This window comes from Zea mays, chromosome 5 (genome assembly GCF_902167145.1).
Source record: "Zea mays cultivar B73 chromosome 5, Zm-B73-REFERENCE-NAM-5.0, whole genome shotgun sequence".
NCBI lineage: Eukaryota > Viridiplantae > Streptophyta > Magnoliopsida > Poales > Poaceae > Zea > Zea mays.
The window spans coordinates 160,171,140-160,193,494 of NC_050100.1; the positions used below are offsets into that span (position 1 = coordinate 160,171,140).

At 47.4% G+C, this 22,355-nt stretch overlaps 2 protein-coding genes across 4 annotated transcripts; one reads left to right on the plus strand and one right to left on the minus strand.

Moving 5' to 3' along the window:
* Nucleotides 1-666: 666 nt before the first annotated feature.
* LOC103627118 (ABC transporter A family member 8) lies at nt 667-20,491 on the minus strand. Of its 3 annotated transcripts, none has more exons than XM_008647434.2 (18): nt 20,237-20,491; nt 19,431-19,818; nt 19,274-19,353; nt 19,022-19,175; nt 18,408-18,521; nt 18,179-18,327; nt 17,720-17,878; nt 17,440-17,602; nt 17,045-17,170; nt 16,870-16,953; nt 16,311-16,675; nt 15,934-16,134; nt 8,611-8,720; nt 8,417-8,501; nt 1,695-1,823; nt 1,485-1,590; nt 1,291-1,379; nt 667-1,176 (listed from the first exon to the last, which is right to left on the minus strand). In XM_008647434.2, the coding sequence occupies exons 1-18, from the start codon at nt 20,474-20,476 to the stop codon at nt 910-912; spliced, it is 3,009 nt and encodes a 1,002-aa protein (XP_008645656.1). In that variant the 5' UTR covers nt 20,477-20,491; the 3' UTR covers nt 667-909. The 3 variants fall into 3 exon arrangements, with proteins under 3 accessions (XP_008645656.1, XP_008645655.1, XP_008645657.1); XM_008647433.2 differs by having other exon boundaries at nt 667-1,187; XM_008647435.2 differs by lacking the exons at nt 8,417-8,501; nt 8,611-8,720 and having other exon boundaries at nt 667-1,187; nt 20,237-20,490.
* LOC109939955 (uncharacterized) lies at nt 9,063-12,081 on the plus strand. The gene is made up of 3 exons (XM_035959162.1): nt 9,063-11,022; nt 11,095-11,439; nt 11,569-12,081. Exons 1-3 carry the CDS (start codon nt 9,628-9,630, stop codon nt 11,761-11,763), a joined length of 1,935 nt encoding a protein of 644 aa, XP_035815055.1. The 5' UTR covers nt 9,063-9,627; the 3' UTR covers nt 11,764-12,081.
* Nucleotides 20,492-22,355: the final 1,864 nt, after the last annotated feature.

A 22,355-nucleotide genomic window follows, 5' to 3' on the forward strand; every position in this document is an offset into this window, starting at 1 on the left:
CGTTTACCCCTCCCCTTAACACCATTGATGAAAATCAAAATTAGTGATTAAAAATAAAAAATGAGGGGTAAAATCACAATTGCAAGGTGGGAGAAGGGGTATAATCACAATTAACCCTAAAAATTTCAACATTATTTTCAAGGTTAATTGTGATTATACTCTTCTCTTACCTTGAAATGTGATTTTACCTCTCATGTTTTTATTTTTTAATCACTAACTCTGATTTTCACTAATGCTCCGTTTGGATGTCGATATTGGAGGGCATAGAATTGAATTGGGTTCAATACCAAATCAGTCATGGTAGTAAAATGAGATGTAATTACAATTTTATTGTTTGGATGTCGTCGAATTGTAGTTTGGAATTGTGCGGCCTAATTCTACGCAGAGGGGTGACACTCGGTATTGGGAGAGGGAATTTCTAGTTGTAGTTCAATTCCAGGGAATTGGGACTCTGTTCCCAAATCTCAATTCTGTGTGAGACCAAATAACAAGATTTAAAAAAGCTGGTTTCAATTTTCAATTATGTGCTCCAATATCAACATCAGAACGTGCTATGACGGTATTAAGCGGGAGGGACAAACGACGGCTTTGTTTTCAAAAAAAAAAAGGTAAAATCACAAAGTTGTAAGACGAGAGGTAAAATCGCAAGTGCAATACTGAAGGGTATAATCACAATTGTTCCGTAAGGTTAACTTTACTCTCACATGACATGGTTATTTGATTATACGAACCTACAACTATCATCTCATCTCTTAGTTCAACGCCAAGTTCAAATAGCCCGGACTTTTCATGCATTTGAAGTGCGCAATTGTGTCTACCAGTAACAACGCCCCGGCATGGATTTATTAGATCGAATACAGAAGTCCAAACGCCGCCATCTATCTATCTACAGCCTACACGGAGGACGCGTCACTCCCGCTTGCGACTTTGATGAAGGTATCTTCCAGCGTTGCATCGGACAGGCCCCAGGCAGCGATGTTCAGCCAGCTCTTGGCACGCTCCATGGCCTGGAACACCTCGCTGATCCTCAGCCCCTGCTTCGGCATCTCGAACTTCTGCGTCCCGGAGATGCGGTACACTCCGTTCGCCGCGGGGCAGAGCGACCGGACAAGCTGCTCCACCGCCGCCTCCTCGCCCGCCGCAGCTGTTACGGTGAGCATGTACGTGCCTCCGTACCTGGCTTTCAGCTGGAAAAATGTCAACAAAGTGGCCGGTACGGTGGCCATCTTTCAGCAAGTTCGCGTTCGTAGTAAGTAGATCAGTACTGCCTTGTTGTGAGTCGTGTCCTACCTCTTTGGAGTTTCCAATGCACTGCAGGCTCCCGTTTACCATGATCCCTATCCTGTCGCACAGAGCTTCAGCCTCTTCCATCGAATGCGCTGAAAAAGTTGAACAGAACACTGTCGTTAGCTAGCTTAGGGAAGAAGCTGAGAATGGAGTGTGATCTCTGAGAATATAGGTGGGCGTGTGTGTATATAGTGTACTTGTGAGGACTATGGCCCTGTTCTCTTTGGCAGACATCACAGCATTCCACAGTGCCCTCCTTGATGCCGGGTCCAATCCGGAACTCGGCTCGTCCATGTAAACAACCTACAGAAAGCTCACCACACTCTTTCGAATAACGATTGTACAAGAAATGCACCCTATATATTTTCCTGAATTATGGTCAGGTATGTGAATACAAGCAAGTATACCTTAGGATCACCGATTAGAGATATGGCAACACTGAGACGGCGCTTCATGCCACCGCTGTATTTTGCCACACGCTTATCAGCAATGCCGCCGTCAAATAGCCTTACACTTCTCAGAGAATGTTCCACGGCCTGGAGGAAAGAAACAGTGCTTTGGTCTGATTGATACGAAACACATAGTTGTAAATGTGCGATCGATATCGATGTTGTTGCAACATGAATAGAAAATAGGATAGGTGGTGTGACTCTCAATTTTGGAGAAAATCTTCAAAATGTCCGGGATGAATTTCTGCGACGTGGGACTTTTAAAATAGATATTGTTTATTAATTACTCACTTGCTAGCGTTGAGAATGTCTCGAATCGAATGCCTCTTAGGGGTGTTCGTACTAAACTTTAGTAACTAAACATTAGTCTCTAGAATTTCTAGTATTTAAAAGGTCATCTTTAATCATATAGTTTGACAATTTAGGAACTAAAAATGACCAGCACAGTCAAGGATGTCATAAATGTATTTGCGTTGAGAGAGGTAATAGCCATCAGGTGTGCGTTTGGTTGCAATGACAGGACGGGATGGGATGGGACGATCCCTCAAATTAGGTTGTTTGGTTCTGGGTCAAGGGTTGGGACAGTATTATCTAGTGTTGTCCCCTGTTGTCCCTCAAAATTGGAGGGACGAGAGAGGACGTCAGGGGACGATCCCGTCCTAGCTGTCCCACAACCAAACACACCTAAGTCAGACATGTAGAACCTAAGTCAGACATGTAGAACCGCGCACTGAGTCGTGCCTTGACGAAGACAATTTAGGGACTAAAAGTGACCTGCTCCACGTGCGCCCACAGCTTACCTTGTGCCGCCGCGCCGCCGCCAGTCCCGCTCACCGCCGTCGGCCCTACGCCGCCTCTCGCCACCACGGCTCGCCGCTCTGCCCGTGGTTCCTGCTCCGCGTGCGCCCGTAGCTCGCCCCAGCGTGTGCCTTACCCTGTGCAGTCGCGCGCCACCGCCTGTGCACGCTCCCTCCCTGCTTGTTGCTTGCCCTTGCGCACACGTCGAGCACCAGTAGTTGTGCCACCGGCATTGGAGCTCTGCCTTGCTCCATCTCTTTAGGAGCAGAGCTATCACATTGAGACTAGCTGCTCCTCGTTCCAACCCACTTCTCATTCCACTTCACATCCCACTCCACATGGTTGCTCCTCGTTCCAACCCACTTGTGTAACTTCCATCTGTCACCTTTGATGGCACCAACTTTTGGGAGTGGTCTACTATGCTTCGTGTGTGTCTCAATAGCCACCGTATATGGGGACACCATATCGGTTTGTCTTCTTCTCCTCATGTCCCGACACGTCCTGAGGAGCCCACTGCAGGTGTCGATGGCGTTCCCCCTACTGTTGAGGTCATGGATGCTTATGCTCAGGCTGTTGAGCACTACATGACTGACTTAGCCGATTATGATGCTTGGCTTGCTGATCAGGCTCGGGCGACTTAGATTCTTCTTGGCAGTATGAAGGTGGAATTTGGTATGGATCTTTCTTCTTTGCCCTCCACTCAAGCGATGTGGGAGCGGGTGTAGGCTCTCTACCAGCTGAGAAGCGTCGCTCTCTACATCTCCACCCTGGAGCTCACTAGCTCTATTCATCAACAGGATTCTTCCGTCCATGCCTTCTTCCGTAAGCTGATTGATATGTGGCGCCAGCTCGAGTCGCTAGAGCCACCACAATATCGGACTTGTCCATGTTGTGTCCTCCGGCAGGGGCACACTAGTGTTCGTCGCCTCCATGAGTTCCTCTAGCATCTCCGTTTGGAGTTTCAGCGGCATCGGGCTCAACTCCTCGCCCATTCTCCTCTCCCATCCCTGGTTGAGGCAGTCACCTTAGCCCAGGCTAAGAAGATCTGTCTTCGTGGTGTGATGTCGTCTTCCTTGACAATTCTTGTTGCTCCGACTGCGTCGCCTACCCCAACTCCTACTTCTACTTAGGCTCCTGCAGCGATCCCCCTTGCTCCAGGGAGCACTGTTGTAATCGTCTTCTTGTGCTACTGCAAGGCGACTACCATACCATCGAGAAGTGTAGGTGTCGTCCTCCACGCTGTCGTGGAGGTGCTCCCACTCCTGCTGCCACTGCCTCGTCAGTCACCTCCTGACTGGGCCCTCGACATAACTCGATGCATGGAGCGCCTTTGTGCTAGTTCATCTGCTTCCTCTGTGGTCTCCTCAGTTTTCACTCGTGTGTCCCCACCAGGGCCATCGCCAGGTACCTCATTGTCAGGTATTGTTGTGCCCTGGATTCTTGACTCAGGAGCTTCTTTTCACATGATCCATGATTCTACTCCTCATTGTTCCATGAGTTCATCACCTGCTTTCTTGCTTGTTACCACTGCTAGTGGCACTTCCCACCCTGTTCTTAGTCATGACACCCACCTTCACACTTTGTGTTTTAGGGTTCCTCTATTTCCCACGTTCCTGATCTTAATTTGTAGTTATTGTCTGCTGGTCAGATCACTGATCATGATTATCGCATCATTCTTGAGTCTGACACTTGCCTTGTTCAGGATCGTTGTACGGGGACCCTAGTTGGTACTGTCCACCAGCATCGTGATCCTCTTCGTCTTTGGGAGCTTGATTGGCTACGTCTTCCTTCAGCTTCCACTCGCTGCTAGTCCTACTCCATTGATAATGCCACAACTTTTGCCGCCACCACTTTAGTCAGCTTCGCTCAATGGTGCCATCATCTTGATGACATGTGTGGGTCTCATCTGTCATCACTTGTTTGTAGTGGTGTCCTTGGGAAGGTTTCTAGTGATACCTCCCTCCCTTGTATGGCCTGTAAGCTTGGCAAGCAGCTACAGTTCCCCTATTCTAGTAGTAAGACAGTGTCTACTAGAGATTTTGATCTTGTTCACTCTGATGTATGGGGCCCTACTCCCTTCATTTAGAAATGGGGACATCATTATTATGTGACTTTCGTTGATGATTTTTCTCGTTTCACATTAGTGTATTTCTTGGATCCACGAGCTCAAGTGCTCACTGCTTATCAGAATTTTGCTCCTATGGTTTGCACCTAATTTGATTCTCCCATTCGTGTTTTTCGGGTCAACTCTGTCGGTGAGTACTTATCTCGTGCTCTCCATTTCTTTCTCCTGAGCAGGGCACCCTTCCTCAGTATTATTGTAATCGTGCTCACGCTCAGAATGGTGTTGCTGAGCGTAAGCACCATCATCTTCTTGAGACTGCTCGTGCATTACTCCTGACATCCTCTGTTCCTCCTCAGTTCTGGGTCGAAGTTGCGGCTACAGTCGTTTACCTTGTGAACATTCAACCTTCAGTTGCTCTACATGGTGTCAATCCTCTTGAGTGTCTCTTTGGTCGACCAGATGACCACCGCAATATAGTCACATACTCACCTTCATGCTTTTGGTTGTGTTGCCTTTGACCTTCTTCAACCTCGTGAGAGGACCAAGCTCACTGCACAATCTGTTTAGTGTGTCTTCTTGGGTATGACTCTAAGTGTAAGGGATATCGTTGTTGGTACCCTGTCACTCGCCGCATTTGAGTATCTCGAGATGTGACCTTTGATGATTCATGTTCTTTCTTTCCTCATGATTTGTCCTCTTCTTCCTCTCCCTCTGAGTCTGTTGATTTCCTTCACTTGGTTCCACCTCTTCCTACCACCTTGTCTCTGCGACCCTCCCCTATTCCTATTTCATACCCATCACCTCCTCCTCCATCACCTCCACCACTATCATCTTCTCCACCTCCACATCGCCTCCTCTACCTCCACCACCTCCACCATCCCCTCTGCCACGTCCTCTAATTCTTTTCCACTACACTCGACGTATGAATCCTCCACCATCCCCTCTAGCATCATCTAGCCTGTCTCCATCTGTGCTTGGTGTGCCTCCTCTGTGATATGACATTCGCGGTAGACGTACATTTTATCGTCCTTCACGATAGACGTAGACTTTGTCATCCAACTCGTCTTGGTTTTGTTTCTTCTATTTCCCTTCTCTCTGAGCCTATCTCTTATTGTGTTGCGCTTTCCCATCTTGAGTGCAATCAGCTATGGATGAGGAGATTGCTGCTCTTAAGTGCACTAGCACTTGGTATCTTGTCCTGCTTCCTTCCTCTGCTTCTACTATCACGTGCAAGTGGGTCTACAAGATTAAGAGTTTCTCTGATGTCTCCATTGAGCGCTACAAAGTGTGACTTGTTGCATGTGATTTTCAACAAGAGTCTGGACATGACCATGAGGAGACCTTTGCTCATGTTGCTCATCGGACCACTGTTCATACCCTTGTTGTTGCCTCTATTCTCCAGTGGGCTATCTCACAACTTGACATGAAGAATGCTTTCCTTCATGGTGAATTGCATGAGGAAGTCTACATGTATCCTCTGCCTATATACCTTGTTCCTGATGGTCATGTATGTCGGCTTCGTCGTTCTCTCTATGGCCTTAAGCAGGCTCCTCGTGCCTGGTTTGAGCGCTTCACCTCTATTGTCACTATTGCTGGCTTCGTGGCCAGAAACATAATCCCACTCTCTTTGTTCACACTTTATCTCGAGTTCGCACCCTTATTCTTCTCTATGTTTATGATATGTTGATCACTAGTGATGATCTCGACTACATTGCCTTAGTCAAGGCATGACTCAATGCGCAGTTCCACATGTCTTACTTGGGTCCTCTTAGCTTCTTTCTTGGGATTGAGGTCACCTCCACACCTGATGGCTATTACTTCTCACAACGCAAATGCATTCAAGACATCCTTGAATGTGCTGGCCTTACTAATCATCGTTCTACGGACACTCCCATTGATCTTCACCTTCGTCTTCATGTCACCGATGGTGTTCCTGTTGAGGATCCCGCTCGCTATCGCCATCTTGTTGGTAGTCTTGTCTACCTTGACATAACTCGTCCTGATATCTCCTATGTTGTTTACATTCCGAGTCAGTTCATTTCTGCAACCACTACCATCCACTATGGTCACCTTCGTGTCCTTTGGTACCTTCGCGGCACCATTTACTATTGTTTGTTCTTTTATAGCACAAGCTCTCTTCAGTTCTCTGCTTATTCTGATGTGACTTGGGGTACCTATCTTTCGGATTTCAAGTCCATCTCTGCCTATTGTGTCTTCCTTGGCTCCTCCTTGGTTTCATGGAAGACCAAGAAGCAGACTGATGTTGCTCGTTCCAGTGCTAAGGCTGAGTTGCGTGCCTTGGCTTGTGTGAAGGCTGAGGTGACATGGCTTCGGTGGTTGTTGGCTGACTTTGGGGTTTCTCTTACTACTCCTACGCCCAGGGATGGCAATGGGGACCCAATCCTCGATTCCCCGCGGGGAATTCATCCATTAGGGGATGGGGACGAGGAAGTTTCTTCCCCCACAGAGATGTAAACGAGGAAAATTGACACCCGACGGGTAAACGGGAATGGGACAGGGAAGCATTCCCCATCCCCGTTCCCTGCGGAGAACCGTTAAATTTGCACGTGATGTTGTTTTCGTGTAATAGTTAATGATAAAAATAAATAATTATATTGTCAAGAGATAACTCATAGTACAAATGTGTTCATTTTGATGTACACATAATGATTTCTTACATCTGCCAATGTGTATAAGTAACAATGTTTTATATTAATAATAAAGGATGTACGTCCTAATTATAATTTAAGCGGGGACAAGGATCCCCATCGGGGATTTATCCCCGCGGTAGGACGGGGATGGGAAAGAAACGTCTCTTGCAAGTGTTCGTGGGGATCCCCGTGGGGAAATTGTTTCGTCGCGGGGATAGGGATGGGGAGGTATTCCCTGAGGGGAATTCCCCATTGCCATCCCTACCTATGCATGTGTGCTGTGATACTACCGGTGCCAATAGTAATGCTCAGGATCGATTGAAACATCAACTCACCAAATATATTGGCATCGACTATTTTTTATGTTTAGTCTGCAATTTAGGATCATGTGGTTTCCCTTCATTATGTGCCTTCAGAATTGCATCTTGCGGATTTGCTTACCAAGACCCATACTAGAGCTCAATATAGTTTTCTTTCTAAATTCAATGTTGTTGATCAATCATGAGTTTGAGGGGGTGTTAGTGTATATGTATAGTCTTTTCTTAAAGTGTATTTTCTTGTAATCTAGGGTTCTCTCTGTAAGAATGAACACATGTATTTTTGCCCTTTGGGCCCTATAGAATACAATGTTACCGTTTCACTCTTCTTTAACAGGATCAACAGAATCAGGATTCAGGAATAGGGTCAATGAACAATTTCATGGAATGAATGATTTAGAACATTTGAAAATTTAACGGAAATAGGGTCGACGAACAATTTCATGGAATGAATGATTTAGAAATTTGAAAAACTAACTGCATAAAAAAATTCATGCTTTGAATGACAAAAATAGACATGTATGTTTAGTCGATGACAAAAATAGATAGTTGTCTGCAATTTAAGAGAACATATCTGGTGCACATGGAAGTTTAGTGCACATGGTGCACATATTAAATCAACATCACTCATCTTAGATCTAACGTCTCTAGTTGTTTGTTATATTTTGCTAACGACACCCTCCGACGTGGTGGGTGTAGTGGTAGAAGGTGTTATTTGTAAATTGCAATGATCAACCAGAGACGTTACATCTGAGATGGATAGTGATAATTTAATATGTGCACCATGTGCACTAAGCTTTCATGTACACCAGATATGTCCTCATAGTTTAACCTATGGCCAGAGATTACCACATCTAATGCTCCACCTCTCAAATTCTTAAGTCTCCCATAAAACATCAAATGCTCCCTACCCGTCAGTGTTTCCCATAGCAAGCTGCATGGAGATGATCAACATAAAGGGAGTAGCAATCTCAAGTTAACAATTATACGAGTCGTTTTTTTCTGAAACAGAGGCTTAGTGAGAGGCAGGAAGTTAACATTACTCAAATTGCGGGCAAACACCAATTCCTGTATAGATTTTGTTCATGTCCAATCGTATGTCCATTCCATCAATATAAGCTGTGCCAGATGTAGGCTTAGTAAATCCTGTCAGCTGTTGACAGGTTAAGGGTTAATCAAATTGGATAGTGCGATCTAGAAATGAGAAATAGATTATATATGCTAATCGATAAAACTAACGTAACAAGTTTCTGGAAAGCTCTCGGAGAATGGACGCTCTCCCCGTCCTCGCGGCGGCTAGCACCGCACCTGCCGCCGCTGCCGCTCCCCCCGCCTGCTCGCCGGAAAACCAACCCCAACCCCTCCATCACCCCATTGATCAGGCCTCCATCCTCCAGAGCCACCCTGCCTCGGTGGAGATTCCAGCATTCGACGCGGACGCCCGCATTCCCAGATCTGACTCCGGGACTTCTTCTTCGACGCGGTCCTGCCTCAAGCCTGCCGCCGGTTCGTCGACAGCTAAGGCCGCCTGCACCAGGAGAGTTAGGTTCGCCGAATCAGCTCTGTCCGCCGACCAATCTCATCGTTCCTGCTTTGACGCGTCTGCTGCTCCAACGAAAATCACTCCGCACGGCCGGGATGGGACTGCTACCCACCGACTTCAATACCCAGGCCTGCGTCCCATCACTCCTCAACGCAGCAAATCCGCGGAATCCGGCGCTGAAGATTTGCCTGGCTAGACAACGGTCCATCGGCGACTCCGCAAGAGATTCAATTCGCCTGCGACTTCATTGAAGCCAACAACCGAGCATTCAAGGTTCCGCCATCTGGACAACAAAAATCTTAAGGTAAGCCTGAGAGGTAAATGCTTCCGATGTCTGGCCAGAGGGCACTACGCCATTGATTGCAGGGATCCGTTGAAATGCTTCAACTGCGGCGGCCCTGGACACAGAGCCTGGCAATGTCCCAAGAAGATTAGTGCTGCTGCTTCTACCCCCTCTGCCTTCCCACCACCTCCCTGCTTCGACAACGTCAACTTCCCTCCTCTGCGCCAAGTCAACATGGTGAAGCCTGGCAACCCCATGGAGCGCCCGCAGGAGACTTTCGCTGTTGCCGCGTCCTCTCGGGACATGGACAGCGAGCTGGCGCGGTTGAGCACCCACGCGGCATGGGCCTGGCTCGGCGGCGTTCGACCGGCGACAAGCACCAACACAGTAACAAGGGCTTTCTGCTCTAGGTTCAGGATGCGCGAAGAAGACATCAAGGTGGTGAGACACTATCCAGAGGACTTCCTCGTCACCTTTGAACACCAGCATCACCGGGACACGGCTGTGGCGCAGCGCGACTTCACCTACAACAACATCGACATCCGCGTCAGGCCGTGGCAGCTCCCCGTCCACGGCGACCACAGCGTCTTCGGCTCCCACGTGCGCCTGTGTCTGGAAGGCATCCCTCTGCACGCATGGAACGATGGCATCGCCAAGCGTGCGGTGGCTAAGTCCTGTGTGCTGGACTACGTTGAAGCCCAGTCGCTGCGAATGGAGGATGCTACGACGCTCAATCTGTGGGCGTGGGCGCGAAACCCGTCTGACATACCTAAGGTAACGTGGCTGACCATTGTTGACAGGAGCAGCACTGCCCACGACGCGACACCGGCGGGGCGTAGCGGCTTAACCTTCAGGGTCATCGTCCACCTTGATATGGTGGAAGACCCCCCTACCAGGGATGGCCATGGGCATTCACGTGCGTATGATTGGAGGCTTGGTGTTGTTGACGGCGAGTGCGAACCACGTGACCGTCACGACCCTCCACCACCTCGCAGCAACCGTCGCAGGGATGAGGATGGTGATAGTGACCGTCGTGGTCGCCGCCCAGGACGCGACGACAGTTGGAGCTCCCGGCTCTTTCGTAGCATCTCGCGGGCTCCCAGGGACCGCGAGCGGGAGCGCTCGGGGTCGCGCCATGGCCAGCGCCATGACTCACCCAGGCGGCGTCACCACCTCGACGGCGATCAGCAACTTCGTCACCACCTTCATGGCGATCAGCAGCCTCGTCATGCCGGAGGCACGTCGTTGGTTACGCCACATGTTGGCCGTGACCCGGCGATTGGTCGTGACCCGGCGATACGTGGACGCAGCCGTGTGCGCCGTTCCACCCGTGTTGCTGTCCGGCGTGGCCGTTCAGCGACCCCCCCACGGCATCCTGCTCGCCCCAGATTTCCACCAAGCGCCTGCAGTCCCGGCATCCACAGCTCACGCGGTGGTGGCAACGACGGTTCTCCGCGCCCTGCTGTGAAGGCTGCAGCTCTTCCTAAAGGTCGTTACCGCGTTGGCTGCGTGTACCGAAGGCGACCGCGCTTGGTGCCTAAGGGCCAAGTCGATCCGGTCCCTGGGGCTGCTGCTGGCGACAGCAACCTTGCTGTCTGGGATGGCAGCAGGATGAAGTTCGCAGACAACGTAAGTCTCATCCCAGTGCAGCGAGCATTCACAACTATTCTTGATTCCCTTCCAACATGCCCTGCTATGCAGCTACTGCCTTTGGTGCAGTCTGAGGAGGACCATGTGCTGTTAGGCTCTCCCTGCAGCACGGTTGCTGCGGGCTACAACGCCGAAGCTGTAAAGGACTCCAATGTCGACGCTTCCTCTCGGATGATAGCTGCGGTGCATGAACCTTCAACAGATGTTGCTGCGGTGTCAACCACCGCGCAAAGCCATCTACTCAACACCATATTCACCAAGCCCTCGCCTGCCATACTCGAGCGACCAGTGCTACATCCTTCGGAGGGGGTAACAACACCAGCGACCACTCTGTCTACTATTCCTGCAGCACCTGCTAGAAGAATCAAGCAGCGACACGGCTTCAACCTTTCGACGGTACGTCGTAGCGCCAGACTTGCCAACGGCCCTCGAACGAATGTCATGCAACGGGCCCAGCGCGTCCTCTGCCGCAAGCTTGGTCTCTTGGCAAAAGATGACGCTGCTGATTTTAATACTGCTTTGCAGGAATTTCAGGATTGGTTCAAGAAGCCACTGACTGTGGAGATGGGGACGGCCCTAGATGCTCTGTTCAATCTGGATACGCCAGACACAGTTCGCCTCGACAAGGCCTTGCTGGGAATTGCTGGAGATGCTATAGCTGAGATCCAAGAGGAGGTGGACGCCATGCATGCAGAGGCCAGAGCAGTTACTGCGGCTTGATTGATGGCTGTTCTAGCTCCATGTTAGATGATGAGGGTCTGCTTTTGTTATGTCAATGAGTCTCAGCTCAGTTTCTACTACTTTTGTGAGCACCCTGGACTGTATTGGGTTGCTGTTTTGCTTCAGACCTATAACAGCCATGCTTGTGTTGGCCCTGGTGGCCCCTTTATGTTTCACTGTCATTATTGTGCAGTGCTGCAATTTCATCCAGCTGTCGGCAATTAATCGGGGTGCTTTTCTCCTCCATGTCTGACTTTAGCATCCTGTGCTGGAATGTTAGGGGTTTAAATTTGCAAGCGCGCCGAGATGCAGTGCGCGCGATGATCTCCACCACCACTTGCCATCTTGCCTGTTTGCAAGAGACTAAATTATCAACGGTCGACAGGTCCATTGTGATGGCGCTTGGAGGACCAAAGCTTAATAAATTCAGTTTTAAACCTGCGGAAGGAATTAGTGGAACACGGGGTGGTATTCTTTTGCTTTGGGATAGCGACCTACTCGAATTGTCCAATTTTACTATCGGAGAATTCCACATATCTGCAAATGTCTCTCTTAAGGATCGTTGTGCTTCCTTCTACCTGACAGTCGTCTATGGACCATCTTGTAGAGGCCGCAAGCCTGATTTTCTAAGAGAGATGAGTGCACAGAGGCCTCCTTCACCTTCCCCCTGGTTGGTCCTTGGGGATTTCAACTGCACATACAAAGCAAGCGACAAAAACAATTCTAGAGTCAACCCTCGCCTAATGCTTCTGTTCAGGCAAGCTCTTGACATTTGCGACTTGAAAGAAATTCCTTTGCAAAATAGGAAGTTCACTTGGAGCAATGAGAGACGACATCCCACTCTCGTAAGACTAGACAGATTCTTCTGCAACTCTGAATGGGAGGAGATGTTCGGAATATTTGGTCTGCATGCACTATCATCCTCGGTCTCTGACCACTGCCCGTTGCTCCTATCCAATACTACTATGCCGAGGCGTCCACGTTCCTTTAGATTTGAGAATTTCTGGACCAAATTACCAGGTTACCAGCATACAGTTGAGCAAGCCTGGCTGGCACCGACCCAACATCGTGAGCCTTTTCATAGGCTGTACTACAAACTGCAGTTCACGGCCAAGGCGCTTAAGGAATGGAGCTCCAAGTTAATACCTGATGCTAGACTCTTTATGTATATGGCCCTAGAAGTTAGTCTAAGACTGGACATGGCACAAGAAAATAGGGGACTGTCCGACATGGAAGTGAACCTCCGAAATAGATTGAAGATGCGCATCCTTGGCTATGCGGTAATTGAAAGGGCACGAAACAGGCAAAACTCACGCATGCTTTGGCTTAAATTCGGAGATGCCAACACTAAATTTTTCCACCGGAAAGCTCGCTCCAGGAGGCGAAAAAATTTCATTCAACGGTTGCGGAGCGGTAATGGGTGGGTCTTCTCGCACAATGAAAAAGCGCAAGAGCTACAAAATTTCTTCCATAATGCTTTAAAGCGGCCAACCCCTAGATCTATCGACCTTAACTGGGACATTATCTCTGACCAGCAGTTTGATCTATCAAGCCTCGACGCGCCGTTCTCCGAGGAGGAAATTAAGAGAAGTATTGATCTTTTACCAGGAGATAAGGCTCCAGGGCCGGACGGCTTCACTGGTGTTTTCCTTAAATCTTGTTGGACCATTATAAGACATGATCTCATGGCTGCAGTGAATGCTTTCTATAATAATCGATGCCTCAACCTCCAATTAATCAATTCAGCAAACATCATTCTAATCCCCAAAAAGGAAGGCGCGGAGGTAGCTGGGGACTTCAGACCTATAAGCCTCATCCATTCTTTCATTAAGATTATCACCAAAACCCTGGCTCTTCGTCTGGCGCCGAGAATGAATGAGTTAGTTTCACCTTGCCAAAGTGCCTTCATTCAAAAAAGGAGCATTCATGAAAACTTCCTTGCAGTTAGAAGCGCTGTTAGGCGCTTCCAGCGTATTAATTCGCCCACGCTATTCCTCAAGCTAGACATTGAAAAAGCTTTTGACTCCGTCCGCTGGGATTACTTGATTGCCTTACTCCGCAATTTGGGATTCCCTGTGAGGTGGACTGACTGGATCGCTTCTATCCTCTCCACCTCAACATCAAGAGTGCTCGTTAACGGGGTCCCTAACCCTCCTATTCATCATGAGAGAGGTCTCAGGCAAGGCGATCCTCTCTCCCCTCTTCTGTTCGTCTTGGCGATAGACCCTTTGCAAAAAATTCTAAAGATCGCCGCGGACAGTGGAGCATTGAGCAAGTTGGGAAACAGCTCGCCCAGCATTAGGATCTCGCTATATGCTGATGATGCAGCTTTGTTTGTTAAGCCGAAAAAAGAGGATATTGAGACAATTGTCAAGTTGCTCACCTCATTTGGCGAGGCCTCTGGTCTGATGACCAATTTTCAGAAGTCCATGATCGTCCCAATCCGTTGCCAGGGGCTACCCCTTGATGACATCCTTAGTTGCTTCCCAGCCAGAAGAGCAACCTTCCCGATCCGGTACCTGGGCCTCCCTCTCTCCACAACTAGACTCAGGAAGGAGCACTTCCAGTTTTTGGTGGACAAAGTATTGAACAAACTGAGCAGCTGGAATGGGAGAAATTTCTCAGTGGCAGGGCGCTTAAATCTGGTGAAAACAGTGCTTACCTCACAACCAATTTATCTATTAACCGCCCTTAATGCTCCCAAGGCAACGATTAGCCTTCTAGACTCCAAAAGAAGACAATTCCTTTGGGCCGGTTCTGAACGACTGACGGGCGGAAAGTGCAAAGTCAACTGGAAACGGGTGGCGAGGCCAAAATCCCTTGGGGGCTTGGGAGTTCTTGACTTGGGCGCTTTTGCGCGTGCCTTGCGCGCGCGATGGCTCTGGCATAATTGCACCTCATCACAGAATATTTGGGACAACTTAGAGATTCCTTGCTCTGATGTTGATAGACTGCTTTTTGCGGCATCGACGACCATTGATATTGGTGATGGTTCTAAAATCTCCTTCTGGGGCAACGCTTGGGTGAGGGGGCAAAGGCCAAAGGACTTGGCGCCTCGTCTCTTTTCTATATCAAGAAATAAGAGGAAATCTTTAGCGGAGGCGGTCACAAACAATGCCTGGATCATGGATCTTGCGCTGTTCGACAGACCGATTACTCCCCACCACATTCATGAGTTCTGCATTCTTTGGTCTGAAGTCCAAAAGATCCAGTTTCACCCAGAGCGTGATGATGCCATCACCTGGAATTTCACTGTGGATCACCGCTACACAGTCAAATCGGCATATCAGGCACAATTTTTGGGCTCTGTTCACACAAATTATGACCTCATCATCTGGAAGAACTGGGCGCCTCCAAAATGCAAGTTTTTCAGTTGGTTAGCAATTCAAAATCGCATTTGGACAGCAGATCGATTAGCCGCCAGGAATTGGTCCCATGAACCAACTTGCGTCTTGTGTCGTGCTGCCCAGGAATCGGGGCTTCATCTTTTTGTGGAATGTCGTTTCATCAAAAGAATTTGGGAGGAAGTTGCTGTCTGGGTAGCTGTTCAGGGCCTGAAGCCGTCTAACTGGGGGCGACCCCCCGAGCTGGGGCATTGGTGGGAAAAGCTGGCTTTTTTGCCGGGATGCAATAGAAAAGGCATCAGATCACTTTTGATCCTTGTAAACTGGGAGATTTGGCGAGAACGAAATGCGAGAATATTTGATCGCAGATTCTCGAGCTGCCAACAAATCATTGCCAAAATCAAGAGTGAGACAGCAGCCTGGATTTTGGCAGGGGCCAAGCACCTAGTTACCCCTTAACAACTATTTAGTGGGGTCTGTTTTTTATTTTTGTTTACTTCTCTTCAGGTTGGATCTTTGCCTAGTACTTCGGTCACTGTATTGACTTAAACCTCTTGTTATTCTTCTTATCAATATATCTTGGCAGACCTCCTGCCTTTTCAAAAAAAAATATGCTAATCGATGAACTATTGAACAATAACTAGTCTTCTGGAATAAAGAGGAACTCAGGAACTTCTAAACATGATGTTTCATGATTATTTAAACCAATGTGTATAGCAACATTCCTAAATTGGTGACATTTCTTGGGAAAGAAAAAGTGCCGTGTCAAACATCATGTACACATAACACATTACTGATTTATGCATCTAAGACTGTTTGTACTTACCATGCTAATGAGAGAGGTTTTTCCAGCACCATTCGGACCAAGAATTCCAAAACACTGCCCACGTTGCACAGAAAGTGATAACCCTGCGACAGCAATTTTCTCTGCATTTCCATCTTTTCCATGGTACACTTTCTTAAGATTGTCGCATATTACTGAAAAATTGCTATCTGATTCTCGTAAGAGTTGTTGAACTGTTTCTCTCTGAAACCAGAAAAAAGGGGGAAAGCAAGATAATTGTGCCAAGAATTTGGTAAAAACACATTCATGCAAGAGTCATTCCAAATAATGTATTATTCAGATTTAATGAACATAAAAGTAATACAAAAATAGAATCGCATAAGCATAAGGGTGACGATGATAGACAATATGGAATTCACCTCTCTCGAAACATCAGTCCTGTCTGTTTCAACTGAGGGTAGGAATTCTTCAAGCTGAATAGTCTGCATCTGACAAGTGTGAGAGCTCTGATCTGTGTTTGAGCGGAAAATTGAAACCGTTTTTCTAATTCCGTTTCGGAAGGTACCAAATTCATCCACAAAGAATGTTAACAAAAGGAATGTGGCCCACTCGACTGCCATTATGATGAGAATGTCTAACATTCCATTCTTGTGATCACTTAAGTCTTCCCAGTGTACTCCAGAAAAGTCTGTACGATACAAAGGTGATGGAGGTGGAGAGAACTCATAGATTATGCGGTACAAACAAAATGGTGGGAACAACTCCATGAGTGTACTCCAGCTTCCTAAAGGGCAGAAAAAATGATATTTTTGTCTTAAAAGTAATGGTAGGGTTGTATAAGATACTCCCTCTGAATTTTTTTTATTTGACGCTGCTTAGTTCAAAATTAAACTTCACAGCGACAAATATAAGCGAACGGAGATAATATATCATAACAGACTTAGACATAATATAGGAAGTAGTAGCTTGGGCACAGACTTGAGAGGGACATATCTTCAAAAATAGGCCTGAATAAATATTCTCCTGAATAGGCAGAACCAATTGTGAAGAGATATCCAGTCACTGCATGAAATAGTTACATACAGTGGAAGTTGGCAAGTTGCTAAAACCATATGAAGAACACAGAAATGCAAACACTCAAGTAGAAGCATACCACTAGCAGTTCTGCAATTTGAAAAGAATGTTGCCATAAGAAAAGCAAATGAAACTTGCAAGTTTATGTAGGCGAAGTAAACCACGAATTGTACCCTGTAGTCACTCAATCTAAATAACTTTATACCTGGCAACAGAAAGACGAGTATTATTTCCAAAGCATAAGTAATTCGCATTGATTTAAAATGCACAAGTGGTCCATAATGTATACTTTCAATATATTCTGAATAAATTTCACCATACTAAAAGCAGCTATTATTAGAAGAAAACACAGAAAACTAAAACTAGTGTACTATTAACCATTTGTACAACCCTAATAACAGGTCAGCAATGTAACCTTTTATTTGGAATATTAATTGAGCACATCTTGTCAAATTGTTAAATGTATCGTCTTACCGAAAATAGAGCCAAAAGAAACTAAGAAGAGCATATACAGTAGCGATAGAAGAAGAAAATAGCAGTATGATATAATCCAGTATGCCATATCTCCTAGGCCATGCATCTTCATTATAGTTCTTAGCTTCTGTTCCTTCTCATAGACTAAATTGCTCAGGATGACCTGCAATAGAAACAAGTTTACATCTGATTCTGCAAGTTAACTAATGTTTGTATCAGGAAAGAAAAGAAAGTTCCAATCTACTAAATGTTGTTCAGTCTATGGTAAAAGAGACCATACAGGAAAGTAAAGCATTATCATCCATACGAAAACCAATTTTCCCACTAAGAAGGATATATCAATAGGAAATTCTTGTTGAGCAACTCTAGGCATGTCTTTAATAAACTCAAACTGCATCTTAGTATCACTGCCCCTCAATTGAAGGTATGCATTTGAGACCTGCATAGGAGCACCATAAAATAAGTAAACCACTGCGTATACATTTCAAATATTTTTTTCAACAAGAGAGCATTTAGTAACACAAGATCTTGACTTTCAAAAAACATTCAAAAATCGTATTTTTTTTAATTGGTCTGTGGTCACAGATAGCCAATAGAAAGATAGGAAGTTTAAACTAGTACATCTTAGTTATAAAATTTGTATAATTGTGAGCTGAGTGGGGGGAAGGGCTTGATAGTATGTTGTAGCAAGTATGTTTCACTTGGAAAATTATATTTTTCAGTCGAAAGAAATAATTACCAGATTCAGTAATCGTGGAACTCGAAGCAAGATTGGTGAAAACGAAAATGAAGCTACCGATAATGACAATTCAATAGCACCCTTGTATGTTGAGTTGTATGAGACAATCAAGTTAAACTTGCTGAGGTCTGAGCTTGTGAGATCATATGCTGTAAACAGAAAAATGTAATCTTAGAGTTGCCATTTAGGGCGGGGCAAAAGAAATGAACAAGGAGAAGAATGGTACAACCTGAAGCGATTTGATTGGCTTGCTTGTCTTCTTTGTAATAACCTCTGTATGATTCACTGTTAATGGCTGATGAATCCTCACGCCAAAGAAACAATCCTTCGATACATCCCGCATCTGATTCAGGCCAGTTTTTTTGTTCAGATAAGAATAACTGTGTCTGACCACATCTCAACCACATCGTCAAATGTTCGTGGAGAAAAAAGTACCCGGTAAATTCCATTCTAAAAATAGTATTAGATATTAATCGTTCACTAGCGAAAGAGGTCTCTAGCGTAATGAGCACATCTCAACCACATCGTCAAATGTTCGTTAAAAAAATCACGTTGTGCTTGCCCGCTCATGGGTTACGTCATACGCGCCACCCTCCTTATGGACCGTTGCAAAATCTAGGACTCACGGAGATTTTCTCGACCGGAACCATGTTTTGGTCTTTTCTTAATATAATACCGGGAGTACTAAATATCATTAGCCACCTGTTTCCTTTTCGTTTTATTTATGGCAAATCTGATATATTTTCCTTAAAAACTCAGCAAAGAATCGCATGTTCTACCCAGCAGATTTGTGCTAAGCGAAATCATCGTTTGGTCTCTCTACGTAGCCGTTAAGAATCTCACCTTTGGTGAAGTTGCTGCGACCTTGTTGGACTGGAAAAGAAAGTGTCGCGTTCGGAGTGCAGCTTGTCTGAAGAAAGAAAAGGTGGTTGCGGCGGTCAAAATCTGAACCAAGTTCCTCTGCGCCATTAGAGATGAAGCGCATCTCATTTGTACCCTGGAAACGTTTCGCAGGAGAAGTTGGATCAGTGGCTCAGTAAGTGAGCATCACACAAACAAAGCTCGATTTAGGGAAGGGAACCAAGCACCACCGACCAGTGCGAAATCAGCAACGGCGGAGATGTTGGCTGCAGAGCTCAACTCGTCATGCTTGGAGAACATGTTACTCATGACACCTGCTCCAAGAACCGGAAATCACGAGAGAGAAAAAAATTCCAAACTTGCACCAGCATTTTACTGAAGATGTGCATACCTTCTGCAAACGACCTGTTTGTTCCAGTGACGAGGAACGTCGCCGCGGGTGGGTTCGGCCGTGCGGTCGAAGCGCCGGTAAGATCATCGGTCGACGTCGAGGAACCGATCTCCTCCATGTCTTCCGGCGCCGGCGGCAGCTGCAGCACCGGCGGCCATTTCGGCGCGGTCGGCAGGGGGCACTGGGTCGGACAAACCGGTCCTCCTACGACCGTGTCCGCGCTGGAGCTGCTGGTGGTGCTAGCGGTGCAGCCACCGCAGTCGACCCGGGGCCTGTGCGCCGCCGAACTGGCGTACGCTATCGCCACGATCAGCTGCACCCCTCCGAGCAGCAGGCATACGACGAGCGGGAAGCAGATGAGGCAGCAGTTCGACCTGTGGTTGCGCCTCTGCACGCGGATCGACAGTGTAGTGGAGGTAGAACATGTCAGAGTTCATCAGCGCAAAGCAGAAACGAGGATTTTGGGGGTTTGTTCCGGTAAGAAGGTCGAATCTTTGGACCAAAACACAAGAGCTGCATTCTTTTTAGTTCCTCGGAATTCACAGGATCGAGCTGCATTCTTTTCATATGCAGTACTGCTGCAGTAGCATTAATCTTTTCAGAGGCAAACTTTTATGGCATGGTTAGTTTGAGAACATTTCTGAGGATTTCTATTTTCTAAAGTAAAATTAGTTTATTTTCACTTTAGAAAATAGGTTTTTGGAGGAAGGGTCTTAAACAAAATTTTCCCCACGAAAAAGGAGTCGAGATTCGAAACACGAAGGAAAATTAGAGTGGTCAGGACTCAGGAGACGAGGACGCATCACCTGGATCACAAGATTCTTCCTGAAGAGTGCGTTGGTCTGCGCGAGGCAGTTGGCACCCATTTTGCCTGCTCGGCTCCTCCCTCTGGAGAGAAAATGGGGGGAGCTCGAGAAGAGAAGAGTAGAAGACCCTGCTGCTACACTTGGGAGCAGGCGTGTGAAGGACTGAAGCCACCAGCAGTGCAGCACTACATGCAAATGACGGCTTTGTAGGAAGCAAACCATCAACTCTGCAATCTGCATTTAGGCGTCTACAGAGGGGCGTTGCATGGTTGAGGTCAAGTTGCCTCCTCCGAAGAAGCGTCTCCCATGGCAGTTGGGTTCCCGAAGAAGCGTATCCGCAAGCCGCTGCACGCTTTTTCGGTGGCGATCCCATCCCATGGCACGACCGCTGTCGCTGTACCTGTACCCAACGCTGCTTGCGTCGTTGCCTCCTCCGGCCCGCAGCAACGAACAGATCGAGCAACAGCAACCGAATGTGTCCAGGCACAGTTGGGTGGCCGGTGCAAGCGCTGCATCATCACGTCACGTACTTGGCGTCCCAGATCCTGCATGGATGGATCTCCGAGCGATCCCGGACCCGGCCGGCTCCAGTCACGCAGCGCATGGCATGCACTTCTCAGGCAGCAAAAGCAACGCCTTGATGGGAACGTCTAACAGCATGGCGTCGACCAGGACCAGCAGGCCGCAGGCGGCGGTGTTCAGCGAGCGCTTCGCCTGCTCCATGGCGCGGATGGCCTTGGCGATCCTCACCCCCCTCGTCCTGCTTGTTGGGCATCGTCCCGTCCCGGCGATGTGGTAGGTACGTCCATTTGGCGGCAGGGGACCGCCTCGTCCTGGTCCGCCGCGGCCGTCGACGTGAACGCGTAGGTGCCTCCGTACTTGGCCAGTTGGCCTTCAGCTGGGAGAGGAGAAACCGGAGGCCCAGTGGTCGTTTCTGGAAACAGAGTCAACTGAAAGTCGAAGAAATTAAAAATCCATGCATGGTTTCAACTTTCAACCTCAGTTGGAAACCAATTAGATACGTAGCAAAGGGAGATACCAATGCTGATGTCGACTAGTTAGTCAATAAAGCCAATTAGATGCTCATTCTTCGTCCAAGAAACCCTCAAATGCCTCGGAGACATGTAATAGGGGTGCCACAGGATCGACAAGGCCACCTAAAAAGTCAATCGATCTTTTTTTTCTGAAAGGGAAAGGCAAAAGATTTGTCATTCCAATATATTAGACGAAAAGAGAAAAACTGTACAAAAACTCGTCGTAAAAAATATTGGATAGCAATCAGTGGCGGAGCTCCGTAAAAATGACGTCCCGGGCCACTCTACAAATATAACGATTTACTACTCGTCTTTTTATTTTTTCGCACTTTAGGGGTACTAATATTTAAAACAATCCAGTGAAATTGTGGCAGATAGGAAAAGAGAATCAGACATTTAGAAATAATTACTAACAATAGAGGAGAATCATAGGCATATGGCAGCAAGGAGTCAGCACTCAGCACATAGCGCTCGCCGCTCAGGTGGTCGCTGCCCATTGGCCACGGAGGCGCTCCGCCCTCGCCTATGAATAAGAAAAGAAAGGGAATCAGGTTGAGGAAGTTGTGTAGTTTGGGAGAAGATGTAATGGCAGGGGCGGATTTAGGCGGTGGCGCGGCGCCAATGCAGGTCGCGCGCGTCATTGCTACAGGATCGCAGGGACGCTGGAGACGGACTGGCGGTGGCGGATGCCTGAGTCAGAGCCCGCCCGGCCGCCTCGGAGGATGCTGCTTTGTGCCCTTGCCGAATTCGTAGAGCCTGAAGGCGTGGAGAGCGATAGAGTACTGAATGGAGGCGGTCGCGCCGCTGGCAACATAGGAAACGCAGCCGCGCAAATTTCCGAAATAATTAAAAGAGTATATGTTCTCGTGACTTGTAGTTTACTTTTTTATTTACAGAGTTTCTGCAACTATTATATCTATTTGCACAAATACCTAGACAGTTTCCAATCGTTAATACATAAAGTCCGATTGCACACAAATAGGATCTCCAATAGCGGGAGACAGAAGATTCATATGAGAAAACATAAGTAAATGGGCTTCCGCCTGAGCTTCCAAGGATAAAGGTAGGTGAACAGCCATTTGACC

Coding starts and splice junctions, on each gene's coding strand:
- LOC103627118 (XM_008647433.2), bottom strand. CDS start 20,476: ATGCAGATTGCAGAGTTGATGGTTTGCTTCCTACAAAGCCGTCATTTG. Junction 17,879..18,178: donor TTCCACGATTACTGAATCTG/GTAATTATTTCT, acceptor GCTCCTATGCAG/GTCTCAAATGCATACCTTCA. Junction 8,721..15,933: donor AAACCTCTCTCATTAGCATG/GTAAGTACAAAC, acceptor ACCTGTCAACAG/CTGACAGGATTTACTAAGCC.
- LOC109939955 (XM_035959162.1), top strand. CDS start 9,628: ATGGTGAAGCCTGGCAACCCCATGGAGCGCCCGCAGGAGACTTTCGCT. Junction 11,023..11,094: donor GGATGAAGTTCGCAGACAAC/GTAAGTCTCATC, acceptor CCTGCTATGCAG/CTACTGCCTTTGGTGCAGTC. Junction 11,440..11,568: donor ACGGCTTCAACCTTTCGACG/GTACGTCGTAGC, acceptor ACTGCTTTGCAG/GAATTTCAGGATTGGTTCAA.